At 40.6% G+C, this 19728-nt stretch overlaps 1 protein-coding gene across 4 annotated transcripts; it reads right to left on the bottom strand.

Moving 5' to 3' along the window:
• Positions 1-666: 666 nt before the first annotated feature.
• crop (Cisplatin resistance-associated overexpressed protein) lies at positions 667-18409 on the bottom strand. 4 transcript variants are annotated; one of them, XM_045719501.2, is made up of 10 exons: positions 18135-18409; positions 11934-12040; positions 11383-11527; positions 11145-11225; positions 9085-9189; positions 8754-8915; positions 8179-8516; positions 6859-7019; positions 2991-3226; positions 667-1277 (listed from the first exon to the last, which is right to left on the bottom strand). In XM_045719501.2, the coding sequence occupies exons 1-9, from the start codon at positions 18231-18233 to the stop codon at positions 3024-3026; spliced, it is 1401 nt and encodes a 466-aa protein (XP_045575457.2). In that variant the 5' UTR covers positions 18234-18409; the 3' UTR covers positions 667-1277; positions 2991-3023.
• Positions 18410-19728: the final 1319 nt, after the last annotated feature.

Genomic DNA, 19728 nt, shown 5'->3' with positions numbered 1-19728 from the left:
AATTACACTGCTCTGATCAGGTCTGGAATCGCCCGCTGCGTTGTCTAATTGCCTGCTGGGTTGACAAGGTCAGTTCTGAGACTGAAAAGCCGAAATCACACTAATAAAAAGGCCAGACTGAGCCAAGCTGTAGGCTACTGGGCTGGCCTGGTTACACATTCACTATAGTTGCTGGAACCGTGCTGGAAAGGAGTGTGAAAAGACAATATCTGAGCCAGCACAGTGGGGTTCAGGTCGGCCCTAAAGTGTGATCCAGGGAAGAGCGAGAGGCTGGTAAGGTATCCTTATTAGGACCATAATCAGACCAAACTCCCTCAGTTATCTAGCTCCTATCTTGATGCTGGATGGTAGACAGGGAATACCTAGTCAGTTGCTTAACCACTAGGCTACCTGCCGCCCCAAAAAGACAGAGCAAGTGAAAGAGACAAAGATGGAGTGCGAGTCAGCTACCGTTGATTAATGAAAATCTCTAGGTTTTATACAGACCCAGTGGGGCTCATCCTCTGAAGTAGATTCTAATGAGCCAGGGTCTGTATTCACAAAGCATCTCTGAGTAGAAATGCTGATTTGTCAGGATCAGTTCCAACCTCTTATTTATTAGGACTTAAAAAGCAAAACTGACCCTAAATCAGCACTCCTAACAAGAGTCAAACAAATCCACAGACATCATTCAAGCTCTTTTTATTGATCAAGATGAACAGGTTTAAAATCAGAACAAAAAAAGCTCAATTAAATCTCACTATATTTTACAGTAAGGGGCTAGAGATCAGTCAGTGGGTGTGAGATCTGGTGGGTGGAAAGCAGAGAGAGAAGAGTGAGATGCTCCTGATTAACATTGTACAAACACTTCCCGAACTGATTTTACAACTGATTTTCCCAAAAAGGTCAAACCGTGGAAACCTGACATTACAAACCAAAACAAGCACGGTTTTTATTTGTCATAACTGCATGAGAAACAGAACATAGATAAAAGCCTTAATGTACCATTCTACCTCAGCAGCTACTAGACAAGGTCCTTTATATCAGAAACGATGAAGGAAAAAAATACAACAGAAAACTGAATGAAGAATGTCTGGTCCTGCGCTAAAAATGTGATCTTCAAAACAACAGGACAGAGGGCACCTTACACACGTCTTTTGTTGTGACTTAGATGTCACAGTTGTTTTAATAAGCCACTACATCTGTGGTTCACCTTGTTTTAAGCAGCGCAGAGACAGGTTCAGGGTGGAGTGACAGGTGGTCTTCAGATCTTCCTCCTCCAGATTTCCCAGCATCCCCTGGGGTGCACAAACGGTCAAAGAGGTGACACATTAGCAAAGATCCTGGTAACACAGCTTGTAGCAGCCACAAGCTGTTATCATCAACTATACATAAACATACATAGATATTTCTCATTAATAGAAATCCCCCTACAGACATGTCACAGAGGAATGGTAACTAATCTAACGAACTGGAAAATAAACTAAAACTAGCAAACGTTGGGGAAAACTAAATTGCATTTTTGGAGCAGGGAACATCGTGGCATTGTGTGGACGTTTCTCCAACAGCTCTTTAATGTTAGTGGACATTAGCTGACGATGGCCACCCTGCTCTTCACACTCAGTTTGGGACACAGTATAAGGCAATAGAACTCAACTTTAAAGTTTTAACCATCCTATTTTGAGATTATGGAACCTGCTTGATATCCCCTTTACCATAAAATGAACTGTAGACAAACCTAAACTGAGGAATGTTAGTTGGATGATATCGATATAACCATCGATATCAAACATGGGTCAAAAAAAAAAAAAAATCCAATCAACAGCATGTAAATAATATAAATTGGTACACTTTCAAAGTCAATGAAGTCTTGAAAGGCAGGTTCACTAATTAGCATCAAATCTAATTAAACTAGACAGCTGGAGGATATCAAACAAGTTGACCTGTACCTCTTATCATCATCACTTCCTGATAATAAATACTTCACAAAAACAACACCTTTAAAAGATGAAACAAAAACAAAAAAACAAAAGGAGAAACAATACACATCAAGCTTTAGTCATGATAAAGAGCAGTAGGCTCACAGGCAACAGCATTCAGTAGAAATGGATGTGGGTAGAGAAAGGAGTACCTGGGTGAGTACCTGAATAGTTTGACAGTTTGATCCTTGAGGGTTTATTAATTTGCCTTTTTCTTTCATGAGGTCGCTCACTCACTCAACACCAACGCTGTGTGAGGTATGGAAGTCAGCTGCAATCATTCATTAACCCCTACCCTTCCATCATCAGCCCAATGCTAACCAACACACTGTGTTACAATACAATGCATATCAGAGAACAGTGAGCTGTATATAGAACACAATATCCATGGCAGTGGGAGAAAAAAAATGGTTTTAGACTGTGCATTCAGTAGGTCAAAGAAATAGTACGGATCCTTCCATATATAGCTTCACTTTACTTTTAAAGTATCTGTAAAATGCAGTGTCTATGTGTGGATACATGTCCACATATCTAGACAAACAGTCACTTTAATACATTCAATATAGGCTATGAAAATCGACAAATGAAAAGACATGGTTACGGCCACCATCACTGAAGAGAAAAAAAATATACAAGAGGCAATACAGGCAGAAAGAAATGCTTGGATTTAAATTTGTAAGAGATTTTTGTCCAATAGACAAAATAGAGATATATAATATGTATGCATGTATATAACCGATACAAAACGAGGGGTACCTCCAGGTATGTTTTTCAGGACTACACTGGTCTTTCCCTCTGGGCTTTGTGACCTCTGTTTCTACCTTCTTCTCTCATCGGTCTAGCTCCATCTTCAGTGCATACTTACGATGCACTATATCCAAAACAACAGGATAAAGATACAACATACAAATCAAAGGCAATAGAACTGAAAGTAAACAGGGGAGAGGAGAACAGGAGGGGGAGGTTTGAGAGGGAATATGGGGGAGGGGTGTGTGTTTTGAGAGCCAGGATGACGGGGGAGGGCGCACTTACCTGAGCCTGATCTGAGGTCCTATCAGATCAGTTTTAATTGGACTGAGTGTCACCTTCAGAATGGAGGTCGTCTTGAGCAGCCCCGTTGACCCTGGCCAGAAGGGCCAGGCCCAGAGTGGAGGCAGGAGCCTCAGCCTCCACGGGCCCAGGCTTGGCCACGTCAGAGGAAGGCTTGTCTTCCTCTAACACCTCGTCCTTCTTGGAGCTGCTCCTCCTCTCCTCCGGCTCCTTACGCTCTGGGAGGGATGGAGGTATGAAACAGAGTCATGTCAAAGACTTCTAGAGTAGGACACACTTCAGATCACATTTGTGAATTCGGTAGGGACCATTATGGTCCAAATGTTGTTGCATCACCAGCTCAATCACAAGTGTGGAGTCACTAAACCAAACGTGGGTAAAAGGCCCAGTCAGGGATTCTTCTGCCATTTAAATCTTTAGGCGGGCCGCCTAAGTGTTTTTCAGGCCACCTAAGTCCAAACAGTGTAAAAAAGTATATTTATTTTATACATTTTAGGGATGGAAACCGCTTTCAGTGTAAACTTAAACGACAAACCAGATATAAAGTATTTAGAATAAATAATGGAAAATAATACTTTTTTTAATAGTCTTTGAGATCTAACAATCACCAAAAGAAAAGCCAGACAGTCGAGGAGAATTGAAGAAAAAAATATGAATTTAGCAGTATTGATTTTATGTTTGAGTAAAAGAACACCGCATTAGCAATGGCAAAATGAATATAATGGCAGGAAATTAGCTTTAAAACAAACATTTTCTCGCAGCTCAATGGGGAAATTTGTATAACTAAGAAATTCACTTAACTTAAGGTATAAGGGGCAGTATTTTCATTTTCAGATGAAAAGCCTGCCCAGAGTAAACTGCCTAATACTCGAGCCCAGAGTGAAATATTTGCATATAATTTGTAGATTGATAGAAAACACTCTGAAGTTTCTAAAACTGTTTGAATAATGTCTGAGTATAACAGAACTCATATGGCAGGCAAAAACCTGAGAAAAATCCACCCAGGAAGTGGGAAATCTGAGAATTGTAGTTCTTTTGAATCCCTATCGAAACTACAGTGTCTGTGGGGTCACGTTGCACTTCCTAAGGCTTCCATTGGCTGTCAACAGCCTTTAGAAAGGTGTTTCATCCTTCTCCTGTTACTGGGCAGAAACTAGGAGCTCAGTCAATGAGTGGACTGCCTGGGACCAGTGAGTTGTTTACTGCGCAGGCACATTTGGCACGCCGCTCCTTCTTTTTCCTCTGTAATGAATACGCTATTGTCCGGTTGGAATATTATCAACGTTTTATGTTAAAAAGACCCTAAGGATTGATTGTAAACAACGTTTGACATGTTTCTACGAACGGTAATGGAACTATTTGACTTTTCGTGTCTGGATTTACGCTCGCGCATGCCGCCTTTGGATAGTGATCTGAACGCACGAACAAAACAGAGGTATTTGGACATAAATATTGAGTATTTCGAACAAAAATAACATTTCTTGTGGAAGTAGGAGTCCTGGGAGTGCATTCTGACGAAGATCAGCAAAGGTAAGAGAATATTTCTAATACTAATTCTGAGTTTAGTTGACCCCAGAACTTGGCGGGTATCTGTATAGCTTGCTTTGATGGCTGAGCTATGTCTTCAGAATATTGAAAAATGTGCTTTCTCCGTAAAGCTATTTTAAAATCTGACACAGCGGTTGCATTAACCTGTTGAGGACAGATGTTCCGCTAGCCAACAGCGTCGCACGGCTCGAAATATAAAACCAACTAAAATACCACAATTCAATTTTCTCAAACCATCAACTATTTGACACCATTTTAAAGATAAGACTCTCGTTAATCTAACCACATTGTCCGATTTCAAAAAGGCTTTACAGCGAAAGCAAAACATTCGATTATGTTACGAGAGTTCATAGACACAAATAATCACAGCCATTTTCCAAGCAAGCATATATGTTACATAAACCCAAACCACAGCTAAATGCAGCACTAACCTTTGATGATCTTCATCAGATGACACTCCTAGGACATTGTTATAAAATACATGCATGTTTTGTTCATTCAAGTTCATATTTCTATCAAAAAACTGCTTTTTACATTAGCATGTGATGTTCAGAACTAGCATACCCACCGAAAACTTCCAGTGAATTTACAAAATTACTCATGATAAACGTTGACAAAATACATAATTATTTTAAGAATTATAGATACAGAACTCCTTTATGCAATCGCTGTGTCCGATTTTAAATAGCTTTTCGGCGAAAGCACATTTTGCAATATTCTGAGTACATAGCTCGGCCATCACGGCTAGCTATTTTGACATGCGCCAACTTCGGGGTCACCTAAACTCAGAATTACTATTAGAAAAATTGGATTACCTTTGCTGTTCTTCGTCAGAATGCCCCTCCCAGGACTTCTACAACAAATGTTGTTTTGGTTCCAACTAATCCATAGTTATATCCAAATACCTCCGTTTTGTTCGTGCGTTCAGGTCACTATCCGAAGGGTAACGCGCGAGCGCATTTAGTGACAAAAAAATTCAAAATATTCCATTACCGTACTTAGAAGCATGTCAAACGCTGTTTAAAATCAATTTTTATGCAATTGTTCTTGTAAAATAGCGATAATATTCCAACCGGGCAACGTTGTATTCATTCAAAGACTGAAAGAAAAACATGGCGAGTTCTCGTGACCGCTCATCTCCAGTCTCACTGTCCCCAGGCTGACCACTTACAAACTCTGCTCCTATACTTTGCCCAGAAACAGCAGACACCCCATTCCACTTTCTGGAGGCTTTAGAGAGCCAATGGAAGCCTTAGAAAGTGTCACATTACACAGATGCTATAATTTCGATAGAGATGTAGCAGAAGGACAACAAATTGTCAGACAGGGCACTTCCTGCATGGAATCTTCTCAGGTTTTGGCCTGCCATATGAGTTCTGTTATACCCACAGACACCATTCAAACAGTTTTAGAAACTTTAGAGTGTTTTTTTATCCAAATCTACTTATATGCATATTCTAGTTTCTGGGCAGGAGTAGTAACCAGATTAAATCGGGTACATTTTTTATCCGGCCGTGAAAATACTGCCCCCTTTCCCAAAGAAGTTAAGAAGAAGTATATCTATAATTCTTTCAATAACTGTTTTAAATTTTATCAACGTTTATGATGAGTATTTTTGTAAATTGATGTGCTCATTCACCGGCGGTTTTGGTGGGAATACATTTTCTGAACATCACGCGCAAATGTAAAATGGGGTTTTTGGATATAAATATGAATGAACTTTATCGAGCAAAACATATATGTATTGTGTAACATGAAGTCCTATGAGTGGCATCTGATGAAGATCAAAGGTTAGTGAATATTTTAGCTGTATTTTTGGTTTTTGTGATGCATGTCCTTGCTTGGAAAATGGCTGTGTGGTTTTTGTTGTGAAGTTTATGTCCTAACAATCTAATTTTATGCTTTCGCCGTAAAGCCTTTTTGAAATCGGACAATCTGGTTAGATTAACAAGAAGTTTCTTTAAAATGGTGTAAAATAGTTGATTGTTTGAGAAAATGAAATTATGAGATTTTTGCTGTTTTGTATTTCACGCCATGCTATTTCACTGGCTGTTGAATAGTGTGTCCCACAGGTGGGACGCTATCCCATAGAAGTTAAATTCAAACATTTCTCTACACCGCCTCTAAAATGTTCACTAAAATTCAGCCACTCCGACGGATGGACCGCACCCATTGCCACGCCCACCACCTAAGCCCCTTTTCGATTATGAAAAAAAACTGCTATTGCTGCAAGAAACCTGCAAGATCGGAGTTGTGATTATTCTAAATGTGTTTGAATGTGCCAATTCGTCCCATGTCTCACCTTTGTCTCTGGACGTCCTGTCCTTGTCCCGGCTGCGGCTCCGGTGGCGGTGAGACTTGCGCTCGGAGCTGCGGGACCTCTTCCTCTCCCGGCTGCGGGAGCGCCGTTTCCTGTCCGAACGCTCCCGGCTGCGCCGCCTCTCCCGGTCCCTGTCCCGGCTTCTGTGGAAAAACACAGGACACAGGAACATGTTAATCCACGACACACTCAAGAGCAGAGCAATGGAACTTTCAACGAGTGAGAGTTTTTCACAAACACATGAACTGTGATCCCTGATTAACATTATAGGGCCAGGCAGAGCTGTACTGGGCTGGTTAACCCCCTAAGGTCAATGTCCCCACCCCGCGGAAAACTAATTAGAATAATAATAATATCTCCAGAAAAATATTTCAGATTAAGGTAGATATGTTGTTTTTGCAATGGATGTGTCTCAATCCACTGCATCCGCCTTTGTAACACTTCCGCATCTGTGGTGAAAGGTGACAGAGCTAGAGCGGTGTTTGTCAGACCATGAGGCATCCCGAAAAATCGGTCTCCTCACAAAATCGTCTGTAGCATCCGAACTATTATGACCACTCTATGGAAAGATGAGACTGGCATGAACACGGTGATGTTCTCCGTTTTGCTCTACGATCCCCACAAGCGTCTTGGGACTGACTCGTCAGAAGTCATTACAGCCAATCTGCCAACTTCTGTCTGTAGCGTCCAAACAGTTTGGGCTACACACTATTATGTAAAGGTGAGACTCTCAGGAACATGTCTGTTGTTCTGCTCTAAGATGCCCACAGGCCTCAAGACTGGTCTGATGGACCACCCGTACCAGTTGAAAACATTTATGGAAGTATATATGGAGAAAAATAAGGTGTTAAATACATGTTTAAAAAAATAATAATAATCTCTCAGATGTAGGACAGACACTTCAGAACAAACTTTCTTTAGATGTCTTTTTGGGACTATTTGTTGTTCCATGTAGTGAATCTGTTATTCAATGCGTTCGTAAAGGCTAATAGCAGTAAGGCAACATTTTTTTTAATCAAATACGTTTAACATAAAACTAAAAGTGTGATACAAGGGGTCTTAAAATAGCAAATCAAATAGCAAAATGATCTTTGGTATGACCTTAACACAATTCCTTATAGCTTAGTAGACCCCCTCCCCCGGCTTAGACTCTTATGGGTTAAGCATCCACCATAGTTGCTGGGACCGTGCTGGAAAAGACAATTTGAAAGGAAAATGAACGAGCCAGCACAGTACAGTTGGGGGTCGGCCTATAGCATGAATCAGCCACACAACTAGTCTACGTGCCATGCAGTACAGTACCTGCTACGTTTGCGCTCCCTCTCCTTGCTCCTGGACCGCCGGCGTTCCCGGGAACGACTCCTCTTACGGTCCGACGCCCGGCTGGAGTGGCGGCTGTTCGAGTGGCTCCTCCTTCCTCTCTTCTCCCTCTCTCGCTCCCTCTCCTTCTCCCGCTCCTTCACTCGCTCCCTCTCTTTCTCCTTCTCCTTCTCGCGCTCTTTCTCCTTCTCGCGCTCTTTCTCCTCCTCTTCCAACTTGCGCTTAGTCTCCCTCTCCTCCCTCTCACGCTCCCAGTCCTTGCTTTCTAGCTCTCCCTTGTCTTCTCCGGCGGGGTCTTCGGATCGCCGATTTAACTTCTCCTTAACAGAAAATCATTCATTCATGACTTATCACGAACAATTCAATTATATGACCGAATGTTCTTCTGCATCAGCAATATCAACCTACTGGTCTTTCAAAACAGCAACAGTCAAAATGATTAAATTATACTTCCTTTTCATGGGTATTAAAGCATACAGTACAACAAATGGCATATATGGAATCTTGACAAACAAACTGACTTGGGAGTGAACAATCCTTCAAACTTAAGGACTTACCTTGAGCTCCTCCACGGTGGACTTGATCTTGGCGTAGCCCATGTGCTGCTTGCCCATCAGGTGGTCATCCACCCGGGACTGGGCGTCTCCCACAATGAGGAACGCACCGCACACCTCACACACCTCCATCTGTTTCTCCTGGGCCGCAAAGGTCTCAATCGTCTGGAATCAATCAGGATGACTTTTAGTTTTACAAGTAGAGCACTTTCAACCAAAAACATATTCATCCCCAGGTTTAGTTCACGGTATTGAATTCATACAAAAGGCTTACTAAATAGATAACTGAGTTGATCAATGCTGATGGAGTGAGAAAGAACCGGGAGTAACTCACCGAGGGGGTGGAGCTGAGCAGCTCTCTCTCATCCTTTAGCTGTTCCACCAGTTTCATCATCCCCTGGGCCTCCTCCACTCTGCCCTCAGAGCCCAACTCCTCAATCTGAACACAGCACATACAAACGGCAACTTTGTTGACATAGAAAACAACTTACTCCCTCCAGAGTATGTGTCCTGCATGAATGTAGGCTTTCACATGATGGATGCATGTACACTACAGTTCAAAAGTTTGGGGTCACTTAGAAATGTCCTTGTTTATTAAAGAAAAAAAGAAAAGAAAAAAATGTCTACACTGTATGTCTGTCCAATTTGATGTAATTTTAATGGACCAAAATGTGGTTCTCTTTCAAAAACAAGGACATTTCTAGGTGACCCCAAACTTTTGAACGGTAGTTCAGGGTCCATGTACACCTTAGCCAAATACATTTAAACTCAGTTTTTCACAATTCCTGACATTTAATCCTAGTAAAAGTTCAGTGTCTAAGGTCAGTTAGGATCACCGCTTTATTTTAAGAATGTGAAATGTTAGAATAATAGTAGAGAGAATTATTTATTTCAGCTTTTATTTCTTTCATTACATTCCCAGTGGGTCAGAAGTTTACGTACACTCAATTAGTATTTGATAGCATTGCCTTTAAATTGTTTAACTTGGGTCAAACGTTTCAGGTAGCCTTCCACAAGCTTCCCACAATATGTTGGGTGAATTTTGGCCCATTCCTCCTGACAGAGCTGGTGTAACTGAGTCAGGTTTATAGGCCTCCTTGCTCGCACACGCTTTTTCAGTTCTGCCCACACATTTTCTATAGGATTGAGGTCAGGGCTTTGTGATTGCCACTCCAATACCTTGACTGTGTTGTCCTTAAGCCATTTTGCCACAACTTTGGAAGTATGCTTGGGGTCATTGTCCATTTGGAAGACACATTTGCGACCAAGCTTTAACTTCCTGACTGATGTCTTGAGATGTTGCTTCAATATATCCACATAATTTTGCCATCTATTTTGTGAAGTGCACCAGTCCCTCCTGCAGCAAAGCACCCCCACAACATGATGCTGCCACCCCCATGCTTAACGGTTGGGATGGTGTTCTTCAGCTTGCAAGCCTCCCCTTTTTCCTCCAAACATAAAATGGTCATTATGGCCAAACAGTTTTATTTTTGTTTCATCAGACAAGAAGACAATTCTCCAAAAAGTAAGATCCTTGTCCCCATGTGCAGTTGCAAACTGTACTCTGGCTTTTTTGTGGTGGTTTTGGAGCAGTGGCTTCTTCCTTGCTGAGCAGCCTTTCAGGTTATGTCGATATAGGACTTGTTTGACTGTGGATAGATACTTTTGTACCAGTATTCTCCAGCATCTTCACAAGGTCCTTTGCTGTTGTTCTGGGATTGATTTGCACTTTTTGCACCAAAGTACGTTCATCTCTAGGAGACAGAGCGCGTCTCCTTCCTGAGTGGTATAAAAGCTGTCTGGTCCCATGGTGTTTATAGTTGCGTACTATTGTTTGTACAGATGAACATGGTACTTTCAGGCGTTTGGAAATTGCTCCCAAGGATGAACCAGACTTGTGGAGGTCTACAAATTTCTTCTGAGGTCTTGGCTGATTTCTTTTGATTTTCCAATGATGTCAAGCAAAGAGGCACTGCGTTTGAAGATAGTCCTTGAAATACATCCATAGGCACACCTCCAATTGACTCAAATGATGTCAATTAGCCTATCACAAGCTTCTAAAGCCATGACATCATTTTCTGGAATTTTCAAAGCTATTTAAAGGCACAGTGAACTTAGTGTATGTAAACTTCTGACCCACTGGAATTGTGATACAGTGAATTATAAGTGAAATAATCTGTCTGTAAACAATTGTTGGAAAAATGACTTGTGTCATGCACAAAGTAGATGTCCTAACCGACTTGCCAAAACTATAGTTTGTTAACAAGACATTTGTGGAGTGGTTGAAAAACGAGTTTTAAATGACTCCAACCGAAGTGTATGTAAACTTCCCACTTCAACTGTAATTGTGCTAGATGGTGGAATGTAATGTTTCAGTAAACCCAGGCAGCTCACCTGCATGACTAGGTCCTCGATCTTCTCTGTCAGGACTGTAGCTTTCTCCTCGTTCTTCCCCACAGGACCACCAGGCCCCTGCTGGAGAAAGAGAAGGTCCAGTCAGCATAATCTAACAACATTGATGAACATGACAAACCAAATACAAGGGTTGGCCTAGGTTTCCATGTTGAGTTCTGTGTTCTCTATAGTGGTGAACCTATGGGCATTGACTGAGTATATCTATATGTATTCTTACTCCTGCGGCCTGCTGGGCCTGCGACAGGGCCAGACGGGCGTGGCCCCTGCGGATCCTCCTCTCCACCTCGGCCAGGAGAGACTGCAGGTAGCGTAGGAAGTCCCTCTCATAGCCCTCCTTCATGAACCGGGAGCTCTTCTCATACCTGGTGCACATAGGGATGAAAAGGGAGTTATACACCTGTTATTCCATGTTATACGCTATAGACATGTGATATTAGTTTAAGAACAGCCCTTAGTCGTGGTATATTGTCCATATACCACACCCCCCAGGCCTTATTACTTAAATATACCACAGGTACAATACAAAATGACTTGTTTACTTTTCTAATTACATCGGTAACCAGTTTATAATAGCAATAAGGCCTCAGGGGGTGTGGTATATGGCCAATATACCATGGCTAACGGCTCTATCCAGGAACACTGCTTTGTGTCGTCCCTAAGAACAGACGTAAGACGTGGTATATTCGCAATATTCCACAGCCCCTCGGGCCTTATTGCTTAATTATAACACAAACAACAAAAAGTGATGGGAAAAAGGGTAAAACTTACATTTTCCTAAGGTTTTCATCGTGGATTTTTTCACAGGGACCCAAGTCAGACCGGGTGTTTGTGAATAATTCTGCAGGGCAGAATCCACAGAGATAGTACTTACAGGTCTGCAAGGGAAGGGAGAAAGGATAAGCCACGTCATTAGTGAGCCAACAGATGCATGATTTTGGGAAACACTGAAGCCACAAAACCCAAAACCTCTTCAATGCCGGGCCTGCCAGAAATGTTGCTTGAAAACTGGTTGGGAAATGCAACATGGATCTCCTATCAAACATGCATCTTCAAACATTGATTAGCCTAATCACACTGATGAACAAGATTAGTAGCTAGTGACCTTTGCTTTGGTAATAATGCCAATTCTAATCTTTTTAGTGGTAACCATTTGGCCCAACATACACACATACAGTGCGTTCGGAAAGTGCTCTGACCTTCACTTTTTTCACATTTTGTAACGTTACAGCCTTATTCTAAAATGGATTAAATGAACAGAACATCCCCTCAATCTACACACAATACCACAACGACAAAGCAAAAACAGGTTTAGAAAAGGCTGCATAAAAATACACAAAAAACAGAAATACCTTATTTAAATAAGCATTCAGACCCTTCGCTTTGAGACTCAAAATTGAGCTCAGTTGCATCCGGTTTCCATTGATCATCATTGAGCTGTTTCTACAATGTGATTGGAGTCCACCTGTGGTAAATTCAATTAACGTCTTACGGCCGAAATTCCGTTAACGGGATCGATATGACAACAGCCAGTGAAAGTGCAGAGTGCCAAATTCAAAACAGCAAAAATCTCATAATTAAAATCTCTCAAACAAAGAAGTATTATACACCATTTTAAAGATAAGATTCTCATTCATCTAACCACAGTGTCCGATTTCAAAAAGGCTTTACAGCGAAAGCACACCAAGCGATTCTGTTAGGTCAGCACCTAGTCAAAAAAAAACATAGCCATTTTCCAGCCAAAGAGAGGAGTCACAAAAAGCAGAAATAGAGATAAAATTAATCACTAACCTTTGATGATCTTCATCAGATAGCACTCATAGGACTTCATGTTACACAATACAGTGAGGGGAAAAAAGTATTTGATCCCCTGCTGATTTTGGACGTTTGCCCACTGACAAAGAAATGATCAGTCTATAATTTTAATGTTAGGTTTATTTGAACAGTGAGAGACAGAATAACAACAAAAAAAATCCAGAAAAAACGCTTGTCAAAAATGTTATAAATTGATTTGCATTTTAATGAGGGAAATAAGTATTTTGGGGGGGGGGGGGGGTGGTGGCCCTAGCCCTCACCCTCCGATCCAACACGTCCTAGATGTGTTGAGATCCAGGCTCTTCGCTGGCCATGGCAGAACACTGACGCACAGAACGAGCAGTATGGCTGGTGGCATTGCATTGCTGGAAGGTCATGTCCGGATGAGCCTGCAGGAAGGGTACCACATGAGGAAGGAGGATGTCTTCCCTGTAATGCACAGCGTTGAGATTGCCTGCAATGACAAGCTCAGTCCGATAATGCTGTGACACACCGCCCCAGACCATGACGGACCCTCCACCTCCAAATCGATCCCGCTCCAGAGTACAGGCCTTGGTGTAATGATAAACGCGAATCCAACCATCACCCCCAGTGAGACAAAACCGTGACTCGTCAGTGAAGAGCACTTTTCACCAGTCCTGTCTGGTCCAGCAACGGTGGGTTTGTGCCCATAGGCGACGTTGTTGCCTGTGATGTAAGGCAGGTCCTCACCAGACAACAGGCCTACAAGCCCTCAGTCCAGGCTCTCGCAGCCTATTGCGGACAGTCTGAGCACTAACTCGGGCAGTTGTTGTTGCCATCCTGTACCTGTCCCGCAGGTGTGATGTTCGGATGTACCGATCCTGTGCAGGTGTTGTTACACGTGGTCTGCCACTGCGAAGACGATCAGCTGTCCGTCCTGTCTTAGGCGTCTCACAGTACGGACATTGCAATTTATTGCCCTGGCCACATCTGCAGTCCTCATGCCTCCTTGCAGCATGCCTAAGGCACATTCGCACAGATGAGCAGGAACCCTGGGCATCTTTCTTTGTGTTTTTCAGTCAGTAGAAAGGCCTCTTTAGTATCCTAGTAGAGGTCAACCGATTAATCGGAGTGGCCGATTAATTAGGGCCGATTTCAAGTTCTCATAACAATCAGTATTTTTATATAATACATCAATAAAATCAATTTAGCCTCAAATAAATAATGAAACATGTTCAATTTGGTTTAAATAATGCAAAAAGAAGAAAGTAAAAGTGCAATATGTGCCATGTAAGAAAGCTAACGTTTAAGTTCCTTGCTCAGAACAGGAGAACATATGAAAGCTGGTGGTTCCTTTTAACATGAGTCTTCAATATTCCCAGGTAAGAAGTTTTAGGTTGTAGTTATTATAGGAATTATAGGACTATTTCTCTCTATACGATTTGTATTTCATATACCTTTGACTATTGGATGTTCTTATAGGCACTTTAGTATTGCCAGGGTAACAGTATAGCTTCTGTCCCTCTCATCGCTCCTACCTGGGCTCGAACCAGGAACACATCGACAACAGCCCCCCTCGAAGCAGCGTTACCCATGCAGAGCAAGGGGAACAACTACTCCAAGTCTCAGAGCGAGTGACGTTTGAAACGCTATTAGCGCGCACCCCGCTAACTAGCTAGCCATTTCACATCGGTTACACCAGCCTAATCTTGGGAGTTGATAGGCTTGAAGTCATATACAGCGCAATGCTTGAAGCATTGCTAAGAGCTGCTGGCAAAACGCACGAAAGTGCTGTTTGAATGAATGCTTACGAGCCTGCTGGTCCCCACCACCGCTCAGTCAGACTGCTCTATCAAATCATAGACTTAATTATAATATAATAAATACAGAAATACGAGCCGTAGGTCATTTAATATGGTCAAATCTGGAAACTATCATGTCGAAAACAAAACGTTTTCTTTCAGTGAAATACGGAACCGTTCCGTATTTTATCTAACGGATGGAATCCCTAAGTCTAAATATTCCTGTTACATTGCACAACCTTCAATGTTATGTCATAATTACATAAAATTCTGGCAAATTAGTTCGCAACGAGCCAGGCGGCCCAAACTGTTGCATATACCCTGACTCTGCGTGCAATGAACGCAAGAGAAGTGAAACATTTCACCTGGTTAATATTGCCTGCTAACCTGGATTTCTTTTAGCTAAATACGCAGGTTTAAAAATATATACTTCTGTGTATTGATTTTAAGAAAGGCATTGATGTTTATGGTTAGGTATAGTCGTGCAACGATTGTGCTTTTTTGGCAAATGCGCTTTTGTTAAATCATCCCCCGTTTGGCGAAGTTGGCTGTCTTTGTTAGGAAGAAATAGTCTTCACAGTTCGCAACGAGCCAGGCGGCCCAAACTGCTGCATATACCCTGACTCTGTTGCAAGAGGTGACACATTTTCCCTAGTTAAAATAAATTAATGTTAGCAGGCAATATTAACTAAATATGCAGGTTTAAAAATATATACTTGTGTATTGATTTTAAGAAAGACATTGAGGTTCATGGTTAGGTACACGTTGGAGCAACGACAGTCCTTTTTCGCGAATGCGCACCGCATCGATTATATGCAACGCAGGACAGGCTAGATAAACTAGTTGAAAGATTAGTGGAATCTGCGTGGGTAGCTGGACTGGTAGGATGACTGACAGTGAGGGTGAACAGGTGGTCACGGGTCAGGTGACAGAGGAATGGATGAGACTGAGGCAGGAATTCCTTTAACCATAAAGTGGTATATTTACTGAGTAGTCTGTGCTGCATAACAAAGGAAACAGAATAACGTGTATCCAATCAAATCCATCATCACAAAGATCTAATCATAACAATCATTCATTATTAACATCATTTAGGGAATTCAACAATCCAGTTCATTAATAAGTCAATAGGAATCATCGGTGAGTAATTTAGGCTCGTAACTATTTATCATAGATCATGAAAGAATAATACAAACAGTGATCGGTTATTCAATCTATAATCACCATTAGTTGGATATCAGAGACGATCAGTTCAACAAACAATGACTTTCTTATGTCACCCTTTCAAGTGTCTTCATGTAATTTCATTACATATTAACCATATGAATTGCATAATTGGCCTATTATGAGCCGTAGGGCCGTGATCATTGACCATTCACATTACACAATATGTATGGAGCGTGCGCTCCAAGCCGCGCTCCGCGGTAATAACTCTAAACAACTGGTGTCCCACTCTCCCGATCGCAACAGATAGTTCAGATGAAAGTTCAGATGAACGGTAACAGAGTCTGTGGACTTTTGTGGATTCATGGACGCACAGAACTTCTGGATTAGACGGAGTGAAGGAAGAGAAAGCAGCGCGATCAGGCGATGGCGATTTCCTCCTTTTATGTAGTGGAGATCTGTCGGACATTTCCACCTGACCGAATTAAAGCGCCCCTGGCCCAGCTGAGTAAGTGGCAATGAATTAAAGGATTATTCCACCAACTCCATGGCCCTTTTCTACACTAGTAATATCATCAACCATGTGTAGTTAACTAGTGATTATGATTGATTGATTGTTTTTTATAAGATAAGTTTAATGCTAGCTAGCAACTTACCTTGGCTTCTTACTGCATTCGCGTAACAGGCAGGCTCCTCGTGGAGTGCAATGTAAAGCAGGTTAGAGCATTGGACTAGTTAACCGTAAGGTTGCAAGATTGAATCCCCGAGCTGACAAGGTAAAAATGTGTCGTTCTGCCCCTGAACAAGGCAGTTAACCCACCGTTCCTAGGCCGTCATTGAAAATAAGAATGTGTTCTTATCTGACTTACCTAGTTAAATAAATGCAAAATAAATAAATACAAATTTAAAAGGCAAATCGGTGTCCAAAAATACCAATTACCGATTATGAAAACTTGAAATCGGCCATTCCGATGATTAATCGGTCGACCTCTAGTCTGAATACTTTTCTATTATTTTTTTTTATTTAACTAGGCAAGTCAGTTAAGAACAAAATCTTATTTACAATGAGGGCCTAGACGATGCTGGGCCAATTGTGCGCCGCCCTATGGGACTCCCAATCACAGCCAGATGTAATAAAGCCTGGATTCGAACCAGGGACTATAGTGGCGCCTCTTGCACTGAGATTTACATTTTAGTCATTTAGCAGACGCTCTTATCCAGAGCGACTTACAGTAGTGAATACATACATTTCATGCATTTTTTTTTGTGTACTGGCCCCATGGGAATCGAGTGGCGCAGTGCCTTAGACCGCTGCGCCACTCAGGAGCCCTGTAAATGTTATTTTTTTTAAATTGTTAATACATTTGCAAAAAAAAAAAAATTATGGGGTATTGTGTGTAGATTGAGGGGTAAAAAATGAATACTTTCCGAATGTACTGCAAGTTACATTACTTTTTAGATGTGTATATTGTTAGATATTACTGCACTGTTGGAGCTAGGAACACAAGCATTTCGCTACACCCAGCTACTAAATATGTGTATGCGACCAATAAAATGTGATTTGACTCAAGACTCATGCAACTTGATTAATTAACTAGCTAACGTTACATTGACAACATAGCACAAGGTTACTAAGCTAGCTAATGTCTAACTTTGAGCCAATACAAATGTCAATATTGACTTAAATTCGCAGCTAGCTAGTTTGTCTCCATTATGGGTTCACATTCTGTTGATGTCTGCGAATAACGTTAAAAGTACCCACTTGTTTTTATTTAGCAAGCTAGCTAGCCCAGTTGTCAGTGGACCTGTAGCTAGCCGTCGTTAGCAAACTCGTATGTTGTCGTTGGCGAAGTTACTCATTAACTACTATATAACAATATCTAGCTAGCTATAGTACAGGGCCAGTGTTGGTCGTTAGTTTAATGTTGAATGCGGATTCGTGGGTCAGGGGGGGTTGGGCCTGGAAGGAACATGCTGTTCTCAATTGTAGCTAACGCGTTAACTTACCTAGCTAGCTAACACCCGACCCTAGCGGTCGTTAGTTTATAGCTAGTTAGGATGCTGTTAGCTAGAGAGCATCATGTAGGTAGCCAGCTATTACGTTAAGCAAACACATCAATATCAACGTCAGTTTGTTAGCTACCTACCTATAAAACGACTCACTGAAAACAAGAACCGGACGAAATTGTTTGCAGCGAGCTGGGTAAAGCTAACAAAGTGACTAACTTACGGTCTCGTGGTCCCAGCGTACGTTGCATCGTTTCTCGTCGGGGGCCAAGTTTCTGTCTCGACCCATCAACTCATCGAGTAACTGGGCTGCGGAAAGCATTTTGCCTCAAAACTGAAAGCAAAAAGCTATTGTATCTACTAAGTTAAACCATTTATTATTGCGCCAAAGAAATACAGATCCTAGTTATTTCAGATCAAAATGGCAGCCGTTCGCATTCAGCAACAGTCGCTATCCACTGCGCAGCCGTGTGTAGAACCTGAAACCGTGTGAGAAATTACGCCACCCTCTGCTAGGATGTCCTGTAGCATCCACTCCATGGTCCCCCACAAGCCCTTGATCATCATGACTCCCACATAAGAGTTATTGGGCGAAGGCGTATTCTGTATTCTGACGCTTGGCCTGAACATTTACTAGCATCGCTTGCAGTAATATTAAAATATTTACCCCTTATACTAACCTTGGTAGAGCCTCATACTGGAAGCTAAATAGCTCGTCATTAAATAATGATATAGTTAAGTTGAGGTTAAAGATCTGCTTTCACACTTTTGGGAAAGGGCTTGTGAAGAAAAATCTTATTGCAACATCTGGGAGCTCTTTACATTTGAGGTGTCCAAATACCTTAGAAAATATGGTAGTAATCTTTCTAAGACCAGAAGAGCTGGGGAGGAAAAGGTGATCATTATGATAACTTTCCTTTTTCAGAAGTCCCCAGCCGGCCTCTCGGGGAGGAGAAGACGGAACTGATTAAGTTACAAAATAAACTGGATAATATATAGAGATTAAATAAACTGGATAATATATATAGATTAAATAAACTGGATAATATATATATATATATATATATATATATATATATATATATATATATATATATATATATATATATATAGATTAAATAAACAGGATAATATATATAGATTAAATAAACTGGATAATATATATAGATTAAATAAACTGGATAATATGTATAGATTAAATAAACTGGATAATATATATAGATTAAATAAACTGGATAATATATATATATAGATTAAATAACATGGATAATATATATATAGATTAAATAAACTGGATAATATATATAGATTAAATAAACTGGATAATATATATATATATATATAGATTAAATAAACTGGATAATATGTATATATTAAATAAACTGGATAATATATATAGATTAAATAAACTGGATAATATATATATATATATATATATATATATAGATTAAATAAACTGGATAATATATATAGATTAAATAAACTGGATAATATATATATATAGATTAAATAAACTGGATAATATATATATATATATATATATATATATATATATATATATATATAGATTAAATAAACTGGATAATATGTATAGATTAAATAAACTGGATAATATATATAGATTAAATAAACTGGATAATATATATATATATATATAGATTAAATAAACTGGATAATATATATAGATTCAATAAACTGGATAATATATATAGATTAAATAAACTGGATAACATATAGAGATTAAATAAAATGGATAATATATATAGATTAAAACCAGAAGGAGCCTTTATTAGATCTAGGAAAAAATGGATTGAGGA

The sequence above is a fragment of the Salmo salar genome, chromosome 06 (genome assembly GCF_965601325.2).
Source record: "Salmo salar chromosome 06, fSalSal1, whole genome shotgun sequence".
In the NCBI taxonomy this organism is placed as follows: domain Eukaryota; kingdom Metazoa; phylum Chordata; class Actinopteri; order Salmoniformes; family Salmonidae; genus Salmo; species Salmo salar.
Note: the sequence above shows the minus strand (reverse complement) of the source record. Positions and strands in the feature narration are given on the sequence as shown.

Excerpts from the sequence above, each read along its gene's own strand:
- crop (XM_045719501.2), bottom strand. The coding sequence starts at position 18,233 with ATGCTTTCCGCAGCCCAGTTACTCGATGAGTTGATGGGTCGAGACAGA. Across the intron at positions 9,190-11,144 it reads TCGAGGACCTAGTCATGCAG|ATTGAGGAGTTGGGCTCTGA; the intron begins GTGAGCTGCCTG and ends TGCTGTGTTCAG. Across the intron at positions 7,020-8,178 it reads AGGGAGCGCAAACGTAGCAG|AAGCCGGGACAGGGACCGGG; the intron begins GTACTGTACTGC and ends GTTTTTCCACAG.